This window comes from Puma concolor, chromosome D4, assembly GCF_028749965.1.
Source record: "Puma concolor isolate L17-30 chromosome D4, mPumCon1.1.hap2, whole genome shotgun sequence".
NCBI lineage: Eukaryota > Metazoa > Chordata > Mammalia > Carnivora > Felidae > Puma > Puma concolor.
Genome location: NC_141679.1, coordinates 63,235,713 through 63,253,057, shown reverse-complemented (window position 1 = coordinate 63,253,057; position 17,345 = coordinate 63,235,713). Strand labels below are relative to the sequence as shown.

The window sequence follows — 17,345 nt, the reverse complement described above, 5'->3', positions numbered from 1 at the left end:
CAGCACCCACTCCCCTCACCGCCTGCAGAGAATGAATGGCTCTGAGGCCAACAAGATGGAGAGTAACTGGCTAACGCTAGGGATATCTCCAAAGCATGGACACTGTCAGTTAGCAGTGGGCCCCATCCACCACAGAAGTAACATGGAAGGGAGGAAAGAGAGAATTGGCCGTGTCCATATAAATGCTGTCTGCTGGGAGATACCCAGCTTGGGAACTCAAGAATCAAAACTCACATAAGGTTTCTACACTGGAAAACAGTACGTGAGGTTCATGACACTATGGTCATCTAACTGGTTCCCTGGACTTAATCTTGGTAAATGATCAGCAAACTTTTGATCACAATGCAGCTTGCCAGGATGATTTGCCTACAGGGCGAAAAAACATGCCAATCAAAAACATGTATTCAATTCACTTGGTTATTATCTTTTTCACTCTACGTGGATAACGTTCTTTCTTGGTTTCAGATAGTTTCTTGTGACTTTTAATTAACCACTGCCTCAGAGCTCAATCTACTCTGGGGACGCTAATAAGTGAATTTCTCATCCTGCAAGCCAAGGATCACAGCTTTCCTAGACAAGTGCTTGCTGGGTCCTTGGAGCAGCCCTCTGGCCTCACCAGGAATATTCCTCTGCGCCTTCTGCAAACTGCAATGAATCTTTATATAAATTGGCCGTTTCAATCTTAAAGGAGGCAAGAATTATTGGCAATTTATCTATATGCATTCCCACCCTCCCCTTGCTGAGTCATTTCAATAGCCTTTCCAAGCTATGACACACTATCATAATATCCTCGATTCCATGACAGTCTTTTCCTTCCCTAAGAATTACATATAACCTATTTTTCTTTTTCAATGAAAGTATATTAAATCTAAGATGAAAAAAAGCTAAAATGAATTTTTCCCAGAATTTCTCAAGTTAGCTGGAGTACCACAAACCAAAACTGTGCATCACAATACTATAATGGGTAGGAAGGCTGGTTTTTAACCCAGATGAATGTTAAACAGGTATTTGCTATACTGTTTTCTACTTAATTCTTAAGTCTGAAATAGTTCACTTATTTTAATGTAGCCTCTGAGTGACTTAATGCAGTGCTCTGCACCTAATAGGTCCTAAAAAAAAATCATTTTCACAAAAAATAAGATTGAGTGAATAAATACAAATTCTCAAAGAAATTCCCTTTAATATACATGACATAGGCTGAGATAAGCAACAGGGGTCCTTCATTCATAACTATATGACTAGAGCCTCTTATTTTTCCTTATTCTTCAGAATAAAGATGAGAGATCTCAGAGAGAGCGAGAACAAGGATATTAACAAGTCCTTTTGTTTTTTATGTGCTACACGACTAGAATGTTCCATATAATCTGGAGGTTTTGACTTGGGAAAATCAAGTTTGACGTGAAAGTTTCTCTTTACTAAACTGCCTCAAAATTAAAGATTTTAAAATCACCAAGTCCAGCAGGTACCCAGGGAGGACACGCACGCCGGCCTCAAGAACCAGTACCTTGGGCTGCGCTGTCGGGGTGGTATTCGGGCTCCTCTTCCGGGGGGCTCTGCAGGAAGTAGAGCTGCTCTGGCAGCATGTTGGCAATCTTCTCCTTCCCTAGGACGTGCGTGCTCAGAAGAGGGCTGACACTCCGTTTCACCTTCTCTCTCCTCTCATGGGCCATAATCTTTTTGGTCCGAGCCTTGATGTTCTCCCAGCACTTCTTTAGCTGTTTGAAATCCCGCAGTGACACACTTGGCTGAGAGTTGTATTCATGGGCAAGCGCCTGCCAGGTACGCTGCTTGAGGGCAATAGTTCGCGCGTCGCTTTTCTTACATTCCAGCACATATTTGTACTTTTCTACCAAAGCAAGCAGGATGCTCTTTTCCAATTCCGAAAAGTATTTGGCAGGTTTTATAATTTCGTTGTTTTGCATTTTCCACTATATTTCTCCTGGCTGCTAGCTATCCTGTAAAAGGAAGTTCAAAACAATAATTACTAACCCCAGCAATAAAAATGTCAGCAAATCACATAATCTTAATCCCGGACTTGATTCCCTTGCCTGAAATACAGTACTTTCTTTCCCATTAGTATTGAATTATGATATTCTCAGGAAAACATTCAGAAGTTCACTAGGAGTGGGGTTTTACTTCAAAGAAGATTTTCAAGTAGGTCCTTTGTTGTAGTTCTTGGCCATTTTGTGAATATCTTGTATGCCACGGCAAAAAAAGAAAAAAAGAAAAAAGAAAAGAAAGCTTGAACATCTAGGCAGAACTCTTAATTTGTTAATTCATTTCTGCTCAATATCAGGGAACTGATCATTCCCCAAATTCATGTTAGGCAGCTTTTCAACTAAACAGCTTTCTCAAAGTTTTGTCACAGCTGAAAACAAGAAATGCCACCGAGTAACCAAATAGAATGGATAATATAAACATCGAGATTTCAGAATCATCAGGAAATCACCTGAAAAAGAACTGACATTTCCATCACTTCCATCTGTGACCTTGGATAGGGCCATGCTCCCAATAGGAACCTCAGTTTCTCTTCATCTTTAAAATGAGGGCTTGGAGTCTATGATCCCTAAGGTCTGAGGCCACTTTTAAGTATACAGTCCTATGTAAATAATTCACATAATTTCAGAGGTGAAAGGGCCAGTATCCTTCTTTTCTTTCCTTTTTTAAAAAAATTTTTAATGGTTATTTATTTTTGAGGGAGAGAAAGACAGAGACAGAGTGAGTGAGCAGGGGAGGGGCAGAGAGAGAGGGAGACAGAGGATCCAAAGCGTACTCTGTGCTGACAGCAGAGAGCCTGATGTGGGGTTTGAACTCACGAACCGTGAGCCGCCTGACCTGAGCCAAACTCAGACACTTTTTCTTTTAGTTTTTTTTAAATTTTTTTAAATGTTTTTATTTATTTTTGAAGGAGAGAGAGAGAGAGAGAGACAGAGCATGAGTGGGGGAGGAGCAGAGAAAGAGGGAGACACAGAATCCTAAGCAGGCTCCAGGCTCTGAGCTGTCAGCACAGAGCCCGATGCGGGGCTCAAATTCACAAACTGTGAGATCATGACCTGAGCCAAAGTCGGATGCTTAACCAACTGAGCCACCCAGGCACCCCTTTTTAATTTTTTTTAAGCTTTATTTATTTTTGAGAGAGAAAGAGAGAGACAGAGCATGACTGGGGGAGGAGCAGAGAGAGAGGGAGACAGAATCTGAAGCAAGCTCCAGGCTCTGAGCTGTCAGCACAGAGCCCGACATGGGGCTCAAACTCACGAACCACGGGATCATGACCTCTGCTGAAATCGGATGCCCAAATGACTGAGCCACCCAGGTGCCCCCAAAGTCAGACACTTAATTGACTAAGCCACTCAGGGGCCCCTACCACTCTTTTCAAGTGAAGGAACTAAGGGCGAGTGAACTGGACTGCCCAAGATCACAAAGATGGTACCTTGGGAGGTTAAGAACCTGGACTGTCCTAATAATCTGGTATCCTTTTTTTTTTTTTTTTTTGAACACACCAAATATCCATTTTATTATGCATATTCCTTTAAAGTCTTTGTTCCATATTATAATTAGTTACAATTATATATTATTTATAATTTTTGAAATATACATTTTCTCCATTATCTTTTAAGAATAAGTCTACATACCTTTTTATGTTTAGTTAAAAAATAGATATTTAACATACATAAATTTTATTTGACAGCCATATACATAATGAAATAATTACAAGCTAATTAATATATCTCACATGGTTACCTTTTTTAAGATCTTATGTATTATATATTTATTTATTTTTAAGTGTTTATTTATTTTGAAGGAGAGAAGAGAGCAAGTGAGTGGGGGAGAGGGGAAAAGAGAGAGAGGGAGAGAGAGAATCACAACCAGTGCAGAGCATGACACAGGGCTTGATCACACAACCCTGAGATCATGACCTGAGGCAAAGTCAGGAGTTGGATACTTAACTGAGCCACCCAGGTGCACCAAGATTTTATTTTTTAAGTAATCCCTACACCCAACATGGGGTTTGACATTAACAACCCTGACATCAAAAGTCACATGTTCTACAACTGAACCAGCCCAGGTGCCCCAAAATAGCTACCGTTTTTGTGTGTAGGCCAAGAGCCCTGGAATCTACTCTCTCACTTATCTCCAGTATTCAATACAGTATTAGTAACTTTTGTCATAGACTTATTCATCCTACATAACTGCAACTTTGTACCCTTTGTCTATTATCTTCCCATTTCTCCCACCGCATCCTCAATCCCCAGTAAGGTATGTTTAAATAGTCTGGTATTGTTTGTGTCATTTCACAACTATCTCTTGGACTCTCACGTTGGATGATTCCAAATTTCTCAACAACCATGATTACCTTAGGTCATCTTACCATCCTCCCCATTACTGAGCCAGGATCTTTCAAAAAAAAGGTGCTTAGTAAATGTCTTATTCCCCTGAACCTATGTGTGTTTTGTGACCCCACACTTTTTCCACTTAAGCTTACTACAAACTTAATCTCTCAAATACATTATGGGAAGAATGTTCCTAAGTAACACTGAATACAGCAATTGAGCATTGCATATTTCCCTTTGTGGAAAGAGCCAAGACAGACACCTCAGTCCTTTTATTTTCCAAGCCTCTGATTTTTTCAGAATAACAGGCAAGCATCAAGATTCTGATGATGTAGTCCATTTAAAACTGATCAACTCAAATCAAAAGAATTAGGAATCACTTGAAAAGAGTCCCACTAGCCAAAAAATGGAATATCTGAATATCAACAAGGACGATGGGTACACAAATATTCATTAAATTATTATATCTGTGTATGTTTGAAAAGTTCCACAATAAAAAGTTAGGGGGATGTGCCTGGGTGGTTAAGCATCTGACTCTTGGTTTCAGCTTAGGTCATGATCTCATGGTTCATGAGTTCAAGCCCCACATAGGGCCCTGCACTGACAGCGTGGAGCCTACTTGGGATTCTCTCCCTCTCTCTCTCTCTTTCTCCCTCTCCTGCTCATGCTCTCTCTCTCTCTCCCTCTCAAAATAAACTTAAAAAATTTTTTTAAACGTTTATTCATTTTTGAGAGACAGAGCACAAGCATGGGAGAGGCAGAGAGTAAGGGAAACACAGGATCTGAAGCAGGCTCCAGGCTCTAAGCTGTTAGCACAGAGCCCAACGTGGGGCTCAAACTCACAAACTGCAAGATCATGACCTGAGCCGAGGTTGGATGCTTAACCAACTGAGCCACCCAGGCACCCGTCTCGAAATAAACTTAAAAAAAAATTTTTTTTTAAGTTAAGGAACAAAGGCAGTGACTTTTAAATACATGGTATACTAATTTAAAATCACATTATTACAAGCTAGCTATTCACATACTATGCCTGGGGAGAGGTTACTAAGAGAGTTGTGAAGAGCTGAAATCTTAGACCTGAGGCTGGAGGAGATCCTGCCATATCAGAGAGCCTTAAGATTGAGGCCAAGGAGCGTGGGCTTTACATGAAGGCAATAGAACCTGATCAGGGTCTCTCACTATGCACCACCTCATCCCAAAAGGTAAGATTAGAATGAAGGACTAGTGTGACTGGCATCTCCACATACCAGATACCCTGCCTCACATTCACTGTGGGCATATCAGTATCACAGATCAAGAGATTCAGATACATGTCAAAGTGCTTTGACCCTCAGGTCTTGGACAAAGCTAAACAAGGAGAAATGTATCTTTGTGGATGTATCACTGAACCCTTAACTTCCCAGGCCTGTATTTTAATGATGTTGTTCAGGGCGCCTGGGTGGCTCAGTCAGTTAAGCATCCAGCTTCGGTTTGGGTCATGATCTTACAGTTGGTGAGTTCAAGTCCCACATCGGGCTCTGTGCTGACAGCTCAGAACCTGGAGCATGCTTCGGATTCTGTGTCTCCCACTCTGTCTGCCCCTCCCCCACTCACGTTCTGTCTCTCTCAGAAAATAAACATTAAAAAAATTTTTTTTGAAAATCGTGTTGTTCTAATGTCCCTATAATAACCAGTCCCCTTCCTCCCCAAAGGTCCAAAACTTTTTGCCTACATCAATATTCCTATTCCCTATTAACCAACATTCCCCAAACGGAAATTTATTAATACACGCCTGCTACTATATAACTCTTCTGTAGTATCTCTAACTGCCAAGATATCTATATCCAACTTTATGTAGTTTTTATTATAAAATTAATAGGTATACTGAATGTTCTTAAACTGCACAGCTCCTAGAGCAGACTCTGATTCCCCCCATCCCATCTTTTCTGCACCAGATGTCAATATGCCTACCTTCCGTCACACTCCCACTTTTTTTATTTTAATTTTTTTAATGTTTATTTATTTTTGGGAGAAAGAGAGAGAGACAGCATGAGCAGGGAGGGACAGAGAGATAGAGGGAGACACAGAATCCAAGGCAGGCTCCAGGCTCTAGCTGTCAGCACAGAGCCCAATACGGAGCTGGAACTCACAAATGGTGAAATCACGAACTGAGCCGAAACCGGACACTCAACCAACTGAGCCACTCAGGTGCCCCCACACACCCACTCTTTTTAAGAATCATTGCTCTTGGGGCGCCTCGGTGGCTCTGTCGGTTGGGAGACCGACTTCAGGTCAGGTCATGATCTCACGGTTCATGAGTTTGAGCCCCACGTCGGGCTCTGTGCTGACAGCTCAAGAGCCTGGAGCCTGCTTCAGATTCTGTGTCTCCCTCTCTCTCTGCCCCTCCCCGCTCGCGCGCTCTCTCTGTCTCTCAAAAAATAAATAAATGTTAAAAAAATTAAAAAAAAAGAATCATTGCTCTAAGGATTAAGAAGTCTGATTCACAAATGAAAAAAGAGATTGTTCCCTATTTTTTTCTAACATAGGTAATGCTATCTTACTTATATGTATCTATATTTTTTCTAAGAAAACATTTTTTAAAATAACTTTATTTCTTCAAGATAAATTCCTAAAAGAGGAATGGCTGCCACAAAAGATGAAAACACTTAAGACTTTTGTTACATTGGGGCGCCTGGGTTGCTCAGTCCATTAAGCATCCGACTCTTGGTTTCCACTCAGGTCATAATCTCATGGTTTGTGAACCTGAGTCCTGAATCAGGCTCTGCGTTGGCAGCTGGCAGCACAGTGCCTGCTTGGGATCCTCTCTCTCCTTCTCTCTCTGCTCCTCCCCTGTTTATGCTCTCTCTCAAAATAAATAAACTTAAAAAAAAAAAAAAAGGACTTTTGTTACATCACCAGCTGTCCTCCAGCAATGGTGTACCAATTTACATTCCTACTAATAGCACATGAGCACTTCTGTTTCCCCACTCCATTTACTCTTGCTGTTAACATTTTTTTATTCTATCCCAGCTGTGGAGGTGCAAAATGTCACTTCACTGTTTAATGAAATATGAATTCCTGCTCTTAGACAAATAAGCCACACTCTAAACAAAGTCTCTGTGGTAGTTGGTGGAACTGAAACCCCATAGAATTAATTTCAAGCAATTAGATTCCACCTTACAATGTATGCAGTACCGCAAGGTACCACCAGGTGGTGGTGCGTTTGTGGGAAGTCTACTGATGTGTGTGACCACTTGAGTCTCTAATAACTACAGTAACAGTGGCAGATAACCATTATTGAGTCCTTACTGTGGGCTAGACACTATACTAAGTGCTTAATATGCACTCTATCATTTAATACTCCCAAAAATAGTCCCTGAGACTACCATTTGTTACACTACAGTATTTTCTATTAAAAAAAAAAAAAAGACTTTATTAAAGTACCAGAAGAAATTATACAACTGCTCTCAAAAGCAAACTCAGAATTACCAACACCTGGGGACCATTAATAGCCTATTAACTAAACTGTTATTTAATCACTAGCTAAGTAAATCCAGAGTTACCAATTTACTTTGCTTAATTTTGTAGAACAGCAGGCCTCCCTGGGCCATGTGGTTGCATTCTGCAGGGCTGTAAAGGATTCTGGTATGAGATGGTGTACCCCAAAAGTCCCCTATGGATTCCCAATAGCTTCATGAAGGAGGCTGTTTATTCCCAGTAACCACTTCCATTTCCCAGATCAGAAAAGTGAGGCTCAGTAACTTGCCTGTGGCCACACAAAAAGTGGCAGAACCAGGATTCTGCACTCCACCCTGCTTAGCTCTCCTCTTCAGACCTAGTGACTGCTTGTGTCCCTGCTCGAATTACATGTCAATTAGCAATCTGTTAGCAGGGAAAGGTCCTAGGGTAAAGCTACTCAGGAGATGTTCCCGCCTCTGTCCATCTCCTTTTGGGGCCTCTTCCCCTCCCTCCCATCACCTCTACCTCTATGTCTCAGACCTAGGGCCCACAGCCACCTGGCCCCAGTGTACGGTTCTCTAACCAGAGCTCTGAAATAATTTCTGCTGTTGATCTGATGGGAACGTATGTTTGAAACATAACTGTAGAGATGATATGGAGCTTGCTTTTTAAAATTTTTTTTAAATGTTTATTTATTTTTGAGAAAACAGAGACAGAGCGTAAGCAGAGGAGGGGAAGAGAGAGAGAGAGAGAGAGAAAGAGAGAACAAAGCAGGCTTCAGGCTCTGAGCTGTCAGCACAGAGCCCGATTGGGGCTCGAACTCAAGAGATGATATGGAGCTTTAAAATTGTCTAAGCCCCAGGGGAACATTAATATTTAGCTTAAGCATCTGACAGTCCCAAGTAAACAAACTTCCCAAAGTAAGAAATCTCCAGGCAAAGCTTGTTAATAGAAACGTCAAGGCTAGAAAATACATTCTAGCTTAAAACTACTCAGCAATGTCCATAATTAGTTATAGACGACAACATAACAAGCCTTCTCTGCTGCACCAGCTTTTATTAGAGAAAGATGGGCCTTCCCTGCCCCCCAACTCTGCTCAATATAGATCATCTTTTCTGTCTGCTGTTCTGGAGACAACAGTGCTACTGGTCCTGATGCATGGTTGTGGTTCAACTAGCAGCCCAGTGACCCTCACAGAGTGGGCCTTCATTAAACATTTAATGAATGAGGGGCACCTCGGTGGCTCAGTTGGTTGAGCATCCAACTCTTGATTTGGCTCAGGTCATGATCTCATGGTTCATGGGTTTGAGCCCCACACTGGGCTCTGCGCTGACAATGCGGAGCCTGCTTGGGATCCTTCTCTCCCCCTCTCTCTGCCCCTTCCCCACTCAAGCTTGTGCTCTCTCTCTCAAAATAAATAAATAAACTTAAAAACCATTTAATGGATGAATACATTTTGATATAGGCATAAAACTGCCTATGATGATGCACAGAATGAGTATCATACATAATAGTCTGTACATCAAAAGCTGCATTCAAGTAAAAGTGTTCAAAAAATAGCAAAATCCAAATGCAATGAAAGTTGCCCTTGGGCCAGGCAAAGACTCGTAGACAGGACTAAATAAGAGCATGAATCCAATACCAAAAAAACAAAAACTAAAAAACCCCCCCAAAAAACAGAGAATACAGCACAGTTCTCCAAACACTACCATTGACTAAACCACCAGAAGATTATAATAAGTACATTTAATATCACTTTAAAACAAAAATCCATCTGTTATGGATTGAATGTTTGTAGCCCCCAAATTCATGTGGTGAAGCTCTAACTCCCACAGTGACTGTATTTAGAGATTGGGCCTTTAAGGAAGTAATTAAGGTTAAATAAGGTGATAAACGGGGGACCCTAGTTCAAGGGGATTTAGTGTCCTTACAAGAGACATCAACATTCTCTTTCCCTTTGCCTTCATCTCTCCCTCCTTCCCTGTCCCCTTTCTCCCTGTCTTCTCAGGGGCTCACAAAGAGGTCACGTGAGCACACAGAGCGATGGCAGCAGCCTACAAGCCTAGAGAAGAAGGTTCACTCAGAATGAAACTTACTTGGCTGGCACCTTAATCTTGGACTTCCCAGCCTCCAGAACTATGAGAAATACATTGCTGATATTTAAGCCACCTAGCCTGTGGTATTTTCATTATGACAGTCCAAACTAACACACCATCTAATGATATTTTAAGTCCACCAAGGGTCAATCTAAGTCCTAAAATTTGAGCCAAGACAAGAGAAACTTGGCCAGATTTTAGTATTACCTTTCATGGAAAAGGGAGTTCTTTGAAGTCAGTACTCAGAATAGGAACCGTGGCTGAAGATCTGTGTAGAGCTGAGACCTGGGAGAGATGTCAGGACCTTTTAAACCTTAATGAGTTATTGCTCGTGAAGTGACATGAACCAAGACATTGAATGCAGAAAACCTGGGCTCAAATCCTGACTTGAGCACTCACTTAGCTGTGTGGCTCTGGCCAAGTCAATTAATCTCCAGTGTTTCACTGTAAAATGAGGCTAAACCCCTACTCTGTCTCACTCCCTCTGCACAGCTACCCTTCAGTGGGTGTAAAGAAGAAACACAGACTAAAACTGCAATAAATTTTAGTTTCTTCCACCCCTCCCACTCATATTAAGCTGCTTCCAAAAATAGAATAGTGGTCTATATACAAGATATACTCGAATACTTATTGGCTCTTTTATTGCACAGACACACAATTCAACAAATGTAATGAATTCCTGCCAAAGGCTATGTACTGTCCTAGAGCATGCAGGAGACACAAAAACAAGCTGAAGCCTACAGCCTGGAAAGAACGCTGGCATGCCTAAACTGATAACAGGCAAGCACAATGACACAGACACCACAGAAGAGGACAAAGCACCTTGGGCAGTCAGAGAAGGGAAGAGGTTAATTTGCATTCTTCATGAACAAGAGGACTTTGGAGCTAGATCTTTAAGAATGTAGAGGATATGAACACAGAGAGTTGAAGGAGATCATTCAGATAAATAATTGGCAAGGGCCTAGACTCTGAGTGGTGACCATGTTAATGGGAAGGAGAAGGTGCACACCAGAGACTGTTTCAAAGTAAGAAATTACCAGGGCATGTGTGTGTGTCTGCACGAGGGTGGGGGGATCAAGAGGAAGCAGAAGCAACGAGGGTACAGGAACCCCCACTCTGTGCAGGCACCAGAAAGAGAGGTATTGTTTAGGATCGAGGAGGTCATACATATTTCAATGAAGACCTAACATAGTACAGCTTATTGTGTGGGGCAGGCTGGTGACAGTGATAAGCACAATGACAGAGATGTGCCTAGGGACCCTACTCCAGGACTGGGGGGATCTAGATTAAGAACCTTAATTCCTACTAGAATAGACTGGAATTAGAGTTAGCATTGGAGCAAAGGAGGGCCACGACTTGGGAGGGACTGAAGGAACGCATACAGATGTGTGTGGGTGAGCGGAGGGGAGGCAGATGTGGCACCCATTCCCTTAAGAGAGGCTTGGCAACACATTATGCGTGATTATTTGGCTCTGAAGAAGACGGATGACAGGCTATTTCCTAACCCGGTCTGTTGCCTCAGTGTCTTCACTCGGCATCCCCACGACACTGATCCTGACATGTTAAAACTAAGTCCAATCCTCTCATTTTACAGATGAGGAAACTGGGGCTCATAGCAAAATAAGGGGCTTCCTGGGATTCTAGCAACAGAGGAGACTAGAAGCGAAGCTTCCTCATTTGTTTTCAACCCCTCCCCCCCACATCTCCTCTTTGGGACCCTCTCATGGTCAAGATGTCCCTTTGTGAGGTGCCCTCAAGCCTTCCCCACTATCCATCCTATCCGGGAACTTGAAGGAAACTGCTCTCAGCTCTGACATTAAATTTGTGACAATTAGGACAAGTCCACTTTCCTCCTTGTCAATTCCTCATCTCGAAATTATGAAGCTAAAGTGGGCGTTCTCTAAAGCCCCATCCAGTCCTGGCAGTCCGAAGTAACTCTGAGGCTATGATGGGTTTTCTGCAACCTAATTTCCACAGTTCTCTGCCAAATACACATCAACGGTATCTTCTGGTTATTTATGAAGCTGGTGGTGCTACTGGCCAATGAAAGAGAACACTGAAACAACAGAGTAAAGCGATTTCAGCACTTTATGAACACGGGCCAGTGAAGGCCCGTACACAGGTTTAACCTAAATGTTAAGTAGTTCCAGGTGAAACAGGTGATTGGACCTCGTCACTACAGTAGCCCCAGCAACTAGAATGTAGCTGGCGCACAGAAGGCGCCAAATATTGATAAATATTTGTGGGATATATGTTGAAACTAACCTGCTCGCCATTTGCATTTTTTTTTACTAATTATATCTAACTGTGCTACTACCTAAAATTTGTCCTTTTATAGAGGATTTATAATAGAAATTACTTCTTTGCTTCTCCCTGTAAATGCTATTGTACTGTATGCCAAATTTCTAAGAGCTGCACTATGACGGTGATGGCTTCATGATTTCATTCTATCCAGAGGTAGGAGTGATCAGACCTTACGGTGCCTGTGCCCACCTCCCCGTATACCTGCTCTCACAAGTCCAGACCTGACCACCCCAAATGGCCACTCACCTGGGCCCTCTCCACCTCCTTCCTTCAGAGGGCTTTACGGTCTTATACGTTGCCATTAACTTGCTTCCTCTAATGCGCCCCCTCGTCTTCCCCTTCACCACCCACCCCAGGCGGCCATGTAACTTGGAAGTGTTTATTTTTACCATCTGTGTCTGAGTGTGACTGTGACCAGAACCAGCCTTGTGTTTAAGGCATGAACTTACACCTCCTGTCTTTCCACCCTCACACTTTCCTCTACAGACCAGATGAAGGTTCCTAAAAGTCCCTACCCGTACCTTCCCTCCCTCACAGCTCCAACCTAAACCGTCTCCCCACCCCAACCCCAAGCTCCCTGAAATTCCCTGCGAATCATTTTTAAAGTATCGTCTACACAAAGCGCTTTTATAATACAGTAAGTTCCCATTCCAGCCCACTTCTTGCCTGTGGGTACTCGCTCCTCTCCCCCCACTACTTCAAAACAACCAGGGGCTCTCAGATCTCTGGGACAGGGATCCCAAGTATTTACCCCTCTGCAGCACTCAGAATTACTCAGTACTATGATCTATCCATGTTCTCAAGGGTCACCAATATCTGAGGGTGAACTCTTGAGGCTTGGAACTACGTTTTATTTGTATTTTTAGCATACCGCAGATTCTCAGTGTTTGTTCAAAAGAAAGTAAGGGTGTCAGGGAGATCCTCTCTCCCCAGCTCCATTCTCTCCCCTCAGCACCACACACGTCTCCACTTGTCCACCAGCTACCTCTGTCTAGCTGTCCATTGTGGGCACCTCAGAAATCTCCAATTCTCCATGTACAAAAAGCAATGAACTATTCCCCTACTCCTAAACCTCCTGATCACCGATGATTTCAGCCACATTAACTTGGGTCAAAGCAGAAAACTCAGCATGTTCTTCCATCACAGGTAACCAATCACTAAGACCTAGTGTACATTTTACCTTAATGTTTATTATCTCCTCTCTCATCCTTATTGCCTTATATTCCTGAGGTCAGGCCCCAGTTCTCAAAATCATCTCCCACCTTCCAGCCCCTCTTCCACACAGCTGCCAGAGGGCTCTTCCTAAAACTCAGTGATCATGCCATAACTCCTGCGCGTAAACCTCTTACATCTCCCTCACTCCTCAGTGATCAAGTCCAAACTCCACATATAGCATTCGAGGCCTTTTCAGATCTGGCCCCGATTACAGTACCCCCTCCACCCCACCCCTCTTTCCCTATATTTTTCAACCCAGCAGACCAAACTCACCTTCATGCCCTTGAATATGCTGTATTCTCATGACTCTGTACATGGGGCTTCCTCTGGCTGGAATCCAAGGTCCACCAAGAGTTCATTTTCTTTCTTCCCTTTTCTTTTTTAAAGATTTTACTTTTAAGTAATCTCTACACCCAACATGGAGTTCGAACCCACAACCCTGAGATCAAGAGTCAGATGCTCTACCAACTGAGCCAGCAGGTGCCCCACCAAGGGCTAATTTTCATCCCTCAAGATCCAACTCTCATGGCATTTTTATGACATCTTCTTCAACTAAAGTCCAGGTTGTCATGTTAATTGACAATAGTTTCCTTCTAAAAGGAGTTTGAGGTGGCTGACAAACCATGCACACACTGCAAATATGTATGTGTATATATTTATATATTTGTGTGTGTGTATATATATATATATATATATATATATATATATTTTTTTTTTTTTTTAAGGGAGAGAATATCAGGGCAAAGATAAGGCAAGGGTTTAAAAAAAAACCCAGAAGCTAGGGAGTGGTGTAGCATTCAAAACTTCTATCATAATGTCTCATACTCCCCTTGTTAGAGATAATCTGACCCTGAGTTTTCTATCCAAAATGAATTAGTTACTCCTTTGTGAGCTCACTGCCAGTTGTATATGACTATACTGTAGCACTTCCCATATTTTTTTGTAATTTGCTCTTTGTGTCCATCTCCCTCACTGGACTGAGAAATTCATAAGGGAATACATAATTTCTGACTCATCTCTGTATCCCCAGCAGGAAGCATATGACTCAGCAGACAACTGGTACTCAGCAGACATTTGTTGAATGAATGTCACCATGGACAGGGAAGAGGGTACTAGTGTTGGGTGAGCTCCCTACCAGGCATTTGAAAAAACATTGTTTTATCCTCATAAAAAAAAAAATTACATGGCTGAGAAATGGCAGAGCCAGGATTTGAACCCCAAACTATCTCTCCAAAGCAAATGCTCTTTCCATTAGCACACTGCTCCCTACCTTCACCATCACTATCTACTCAAATATCCACTCCTTCAAGGTCTGGTTTAAAAAAAACCCTTCTCCAAGAAGTCTTTCCTACTCATTCAGGTCCAGCCCAGACCTTCCACAACACTCAAGTAAGAAACAGCCACAATTCAGGAGAAGAAAGGGCACCTTCTCAGTAGGGGTAGGTGAGAACTGAGCAGGCTGCATAGGTATTCTGCAGATGGTGTTGTGAGGTCGTGGGCTCCCCCTGCCAGTCCCTTTCCCTGGGGTACAGTCACTAGGCCTTCGTGCCTTTCTCTCCAGTCTTCAGGGTCCAAAACCTTCAAGTTCTCCCCATTTCAAACTGAACCCCAAGTGAACTGTGTTCAAAACACACTCCTTCATTACATCGGTCAGACCTTTGTATTTTAAGTGTCTTATCAACCTTTAGCGTCTGTGAGTACCCCAATCTCTTGAAACACATGAAAATAATTTCAGGAATCACAAGAAGGGACAATGACATTTTAGGAAGCCCAATCATCTGGCTCTCAACCCATCTGAATATTTTTGGGGTGGCCTGGGTGTAAGAAAAGACAACCTGTGATCTCATCCCAGCATCCCTTTCCCCTCCCTGGGAGCAGGATGCCTGGTCTCTAAGGGCAGGATGGAATCTTGGTCCAGAATGCTTCTGGGGTAGTGAACTCTGGTCCCTTCCTCAACATCTTCCAGAGCTTCAGAATTCTTCTCTCTCCCCCTCCCCAGTCCACCCCTTTCTCTCCCTGGTCCCAAACTCCCATAACAGCCCTCAATCTTAACTTAGGAACCATGGTTTTGAATTCATATTCAACAATTCCCTTGGTAACACAAACTCTCATCTGACATGCTGAAATCCACATCACTGGCTCTTGTATTTTTCCACCTGGTTTTAAGTGTGTGACAAATAGAGCTCTGCATCCAACCCCTCTCCTGTACTGCAGGAACGTTTGTAATCTTGTGTTACCACATCTAAGAAACAACCAATCTCTCCGATCAGAAGAGGTAGGCTAAATAAATTCTTCATGGTTTCCTACTCCTAAATAAAGATTATTCGTGCAATTTACTGTAGCTACCTCATAGCCCTGGTGTGATGATTTAGATAACTCATACCAACTGTTTAGTACCTGGGGCCTGGTACACAAAAAGTACTTAAAATTTGGCTATGATCATTTATGTACACTATCTCTCACAATAGTACCAGGGGGTGGGTATTATATCACGCATTCCCCAAACCCCAGCACCCCCTCCTCCTTACCCCATTCACAGTAGCAGCAGCCCAGGCTCGGAGTAAAGAAGCTTTCCCAAGGTCAGGCGGGCACCGATATGATGATGCTCGGCCCTCGGCCTCTGACTGAGGGACCCCTCCCATTATACCCTCGGACGGGGCACCGGGGGGCCTTAAAGGAGACAAGTATGGAAAAGCGCTGAGCACAGTGCCTGGCAAAGAGCAGGGACCCTGGGATGCGAAGACCGCGGCACGGCACTGCGGTCGCCTGGACTCCTCCCTAGCTGCTCCCCCGGCCCGGGGGAACCAGAGTCCTCCCACCCCCACCGCGGGTGCGCCGCCAAATCACCCCGAGGTCCGCGCCCTGGGGCTTTGTACGCCGCAGGCCGGCCCCACTCACCGAGTCCCAATCGCGGCGCGCGGAAGCGGCCGCCTGGCCTGCGGGGCTGGGGTCTCGGTGGCTCAGCCCGGAAACCCGCCATGCCGGCCCGCGGCCCCCGCACGCCGGGCCCGCGCCCCCGCCCCCGCCCCGCTGCGGCCCGCCCGGCGGGGGAGCCTCCTACCTGCAGCGGCGGCGCGGCGGCCGAGGCGACCGGGGGAGGGGCCGGCGAGGCGCGAGCGCGGGCGGCCTCGGCTCCTCTCGCAGGCGGGGCGGCCGGGAGGGCCGCGGGCTCCGGAGCACCGGGCAGCGGCGGCGCGCCCCCGGCCGGCCAGGCCCGCCGCGCGCGCCGCGGCCACAAAGCCCGGGAGCCGCCGCCCCCTCGCGGGCCGGCCGCCGGCTGCGGGTCCGTCGGCGCGGAGCAGGGCGGGAGCGCGGCCCCGCGCAGTCCCCACCTCCCTGAGCTGCGGCCGCCGGGCTCCCCCGAGGCGCGGGGCGGGGCGCGGGGTGTCCCCCGCCCACCCGACCGTCTTCCTCCGTGCTGACATCCCAGTGCTGATTGAGTTCCCTCTTCCCACCTCTGCGGAGGGGCTCCTGGAGGCCCCGAGAAACTGTGTTTCATCTCCTTGAACAACAAAAGAATCCATTTGTCTCAAGGGATTTGGCGGCCATGGACACGAGTTAGCTCAGTCCAAGTCCTCTGTCTGAAAAGGGCCCCCTTTTCCCCTTTTCTTTTGGGACTCCCTGCTACTCGAAACAGCCGGCCCTCGCGTGCTTGGTTCATCACGGAGTTTTGTTTTGTTTTGTTTTTTTTATTTGCGGGATGTGTCTCCCCCTAGGCTGCGCGTTCCTAGGGCAGGGACTGTGTGTGCCGTCTGGAGCCCAGGACCTGGGTCAGACACTTTGTGCTGAGTAAGTGGAAATTCACGCGCAGATCAATGAATGCACAACAGATCAAAGTGTAGAACAAGGCACGTTTTATTGCACCTCCCACAAGGATGGTGGCTAGGTGTTTCTTATGTCCTGTATCCGTCGAGAAGATTCCAAGCTCAGAAGGGCGGAAAGGGCTGTTGAACTTTTTGTT

The 17,345-nt window shown here is 44.7% G+C and overlaps 1 protein-coding gene across 6 annotated transcripts in view; it reads right to left on the bottom strand.

The window, feature by feature from the left end:
- Positions 1-16,605, bottom strand: part of LOC112871931 (myb/SANT-like DNA-binding domain-containing protein 3) — a 129,400-nt gene extending 112,795 nt beyond the window's left edge. The window contains exons 1-3 of one of the 6 annotated variants that reach the window (XM_086683606.1): positions 16,283-16,416; positions 15,913-16,054; positions 1,505-1,955 (exon numbers count right to left, since the gene is read on the bottom strand). In XM_086683606.1, the coding sequence (XP_086539732.1) occupies positions 1,505-1,922 (418 nt within the window). In that variant the 5' untranslated portion in view covers positions 1,923-1,955; positions 15,913-16,054; positions 16,283-16,416. Of the gene's footprint in view, positions 1-1,504; positions 1,956-10,072; positions 10,096-15,912; positions 16,055-16,282; positions 16,417-16,445 lie in introns of those variants that run through there. The other 5 variants (XM_086683600.1, XM_025935034.2, XM_086683602.1 and 2 more) reach the window with 5 other exon arrangements.
- Between the last annotated feature and the right edge of the window lie 740 nt (positions 16,606-17,345).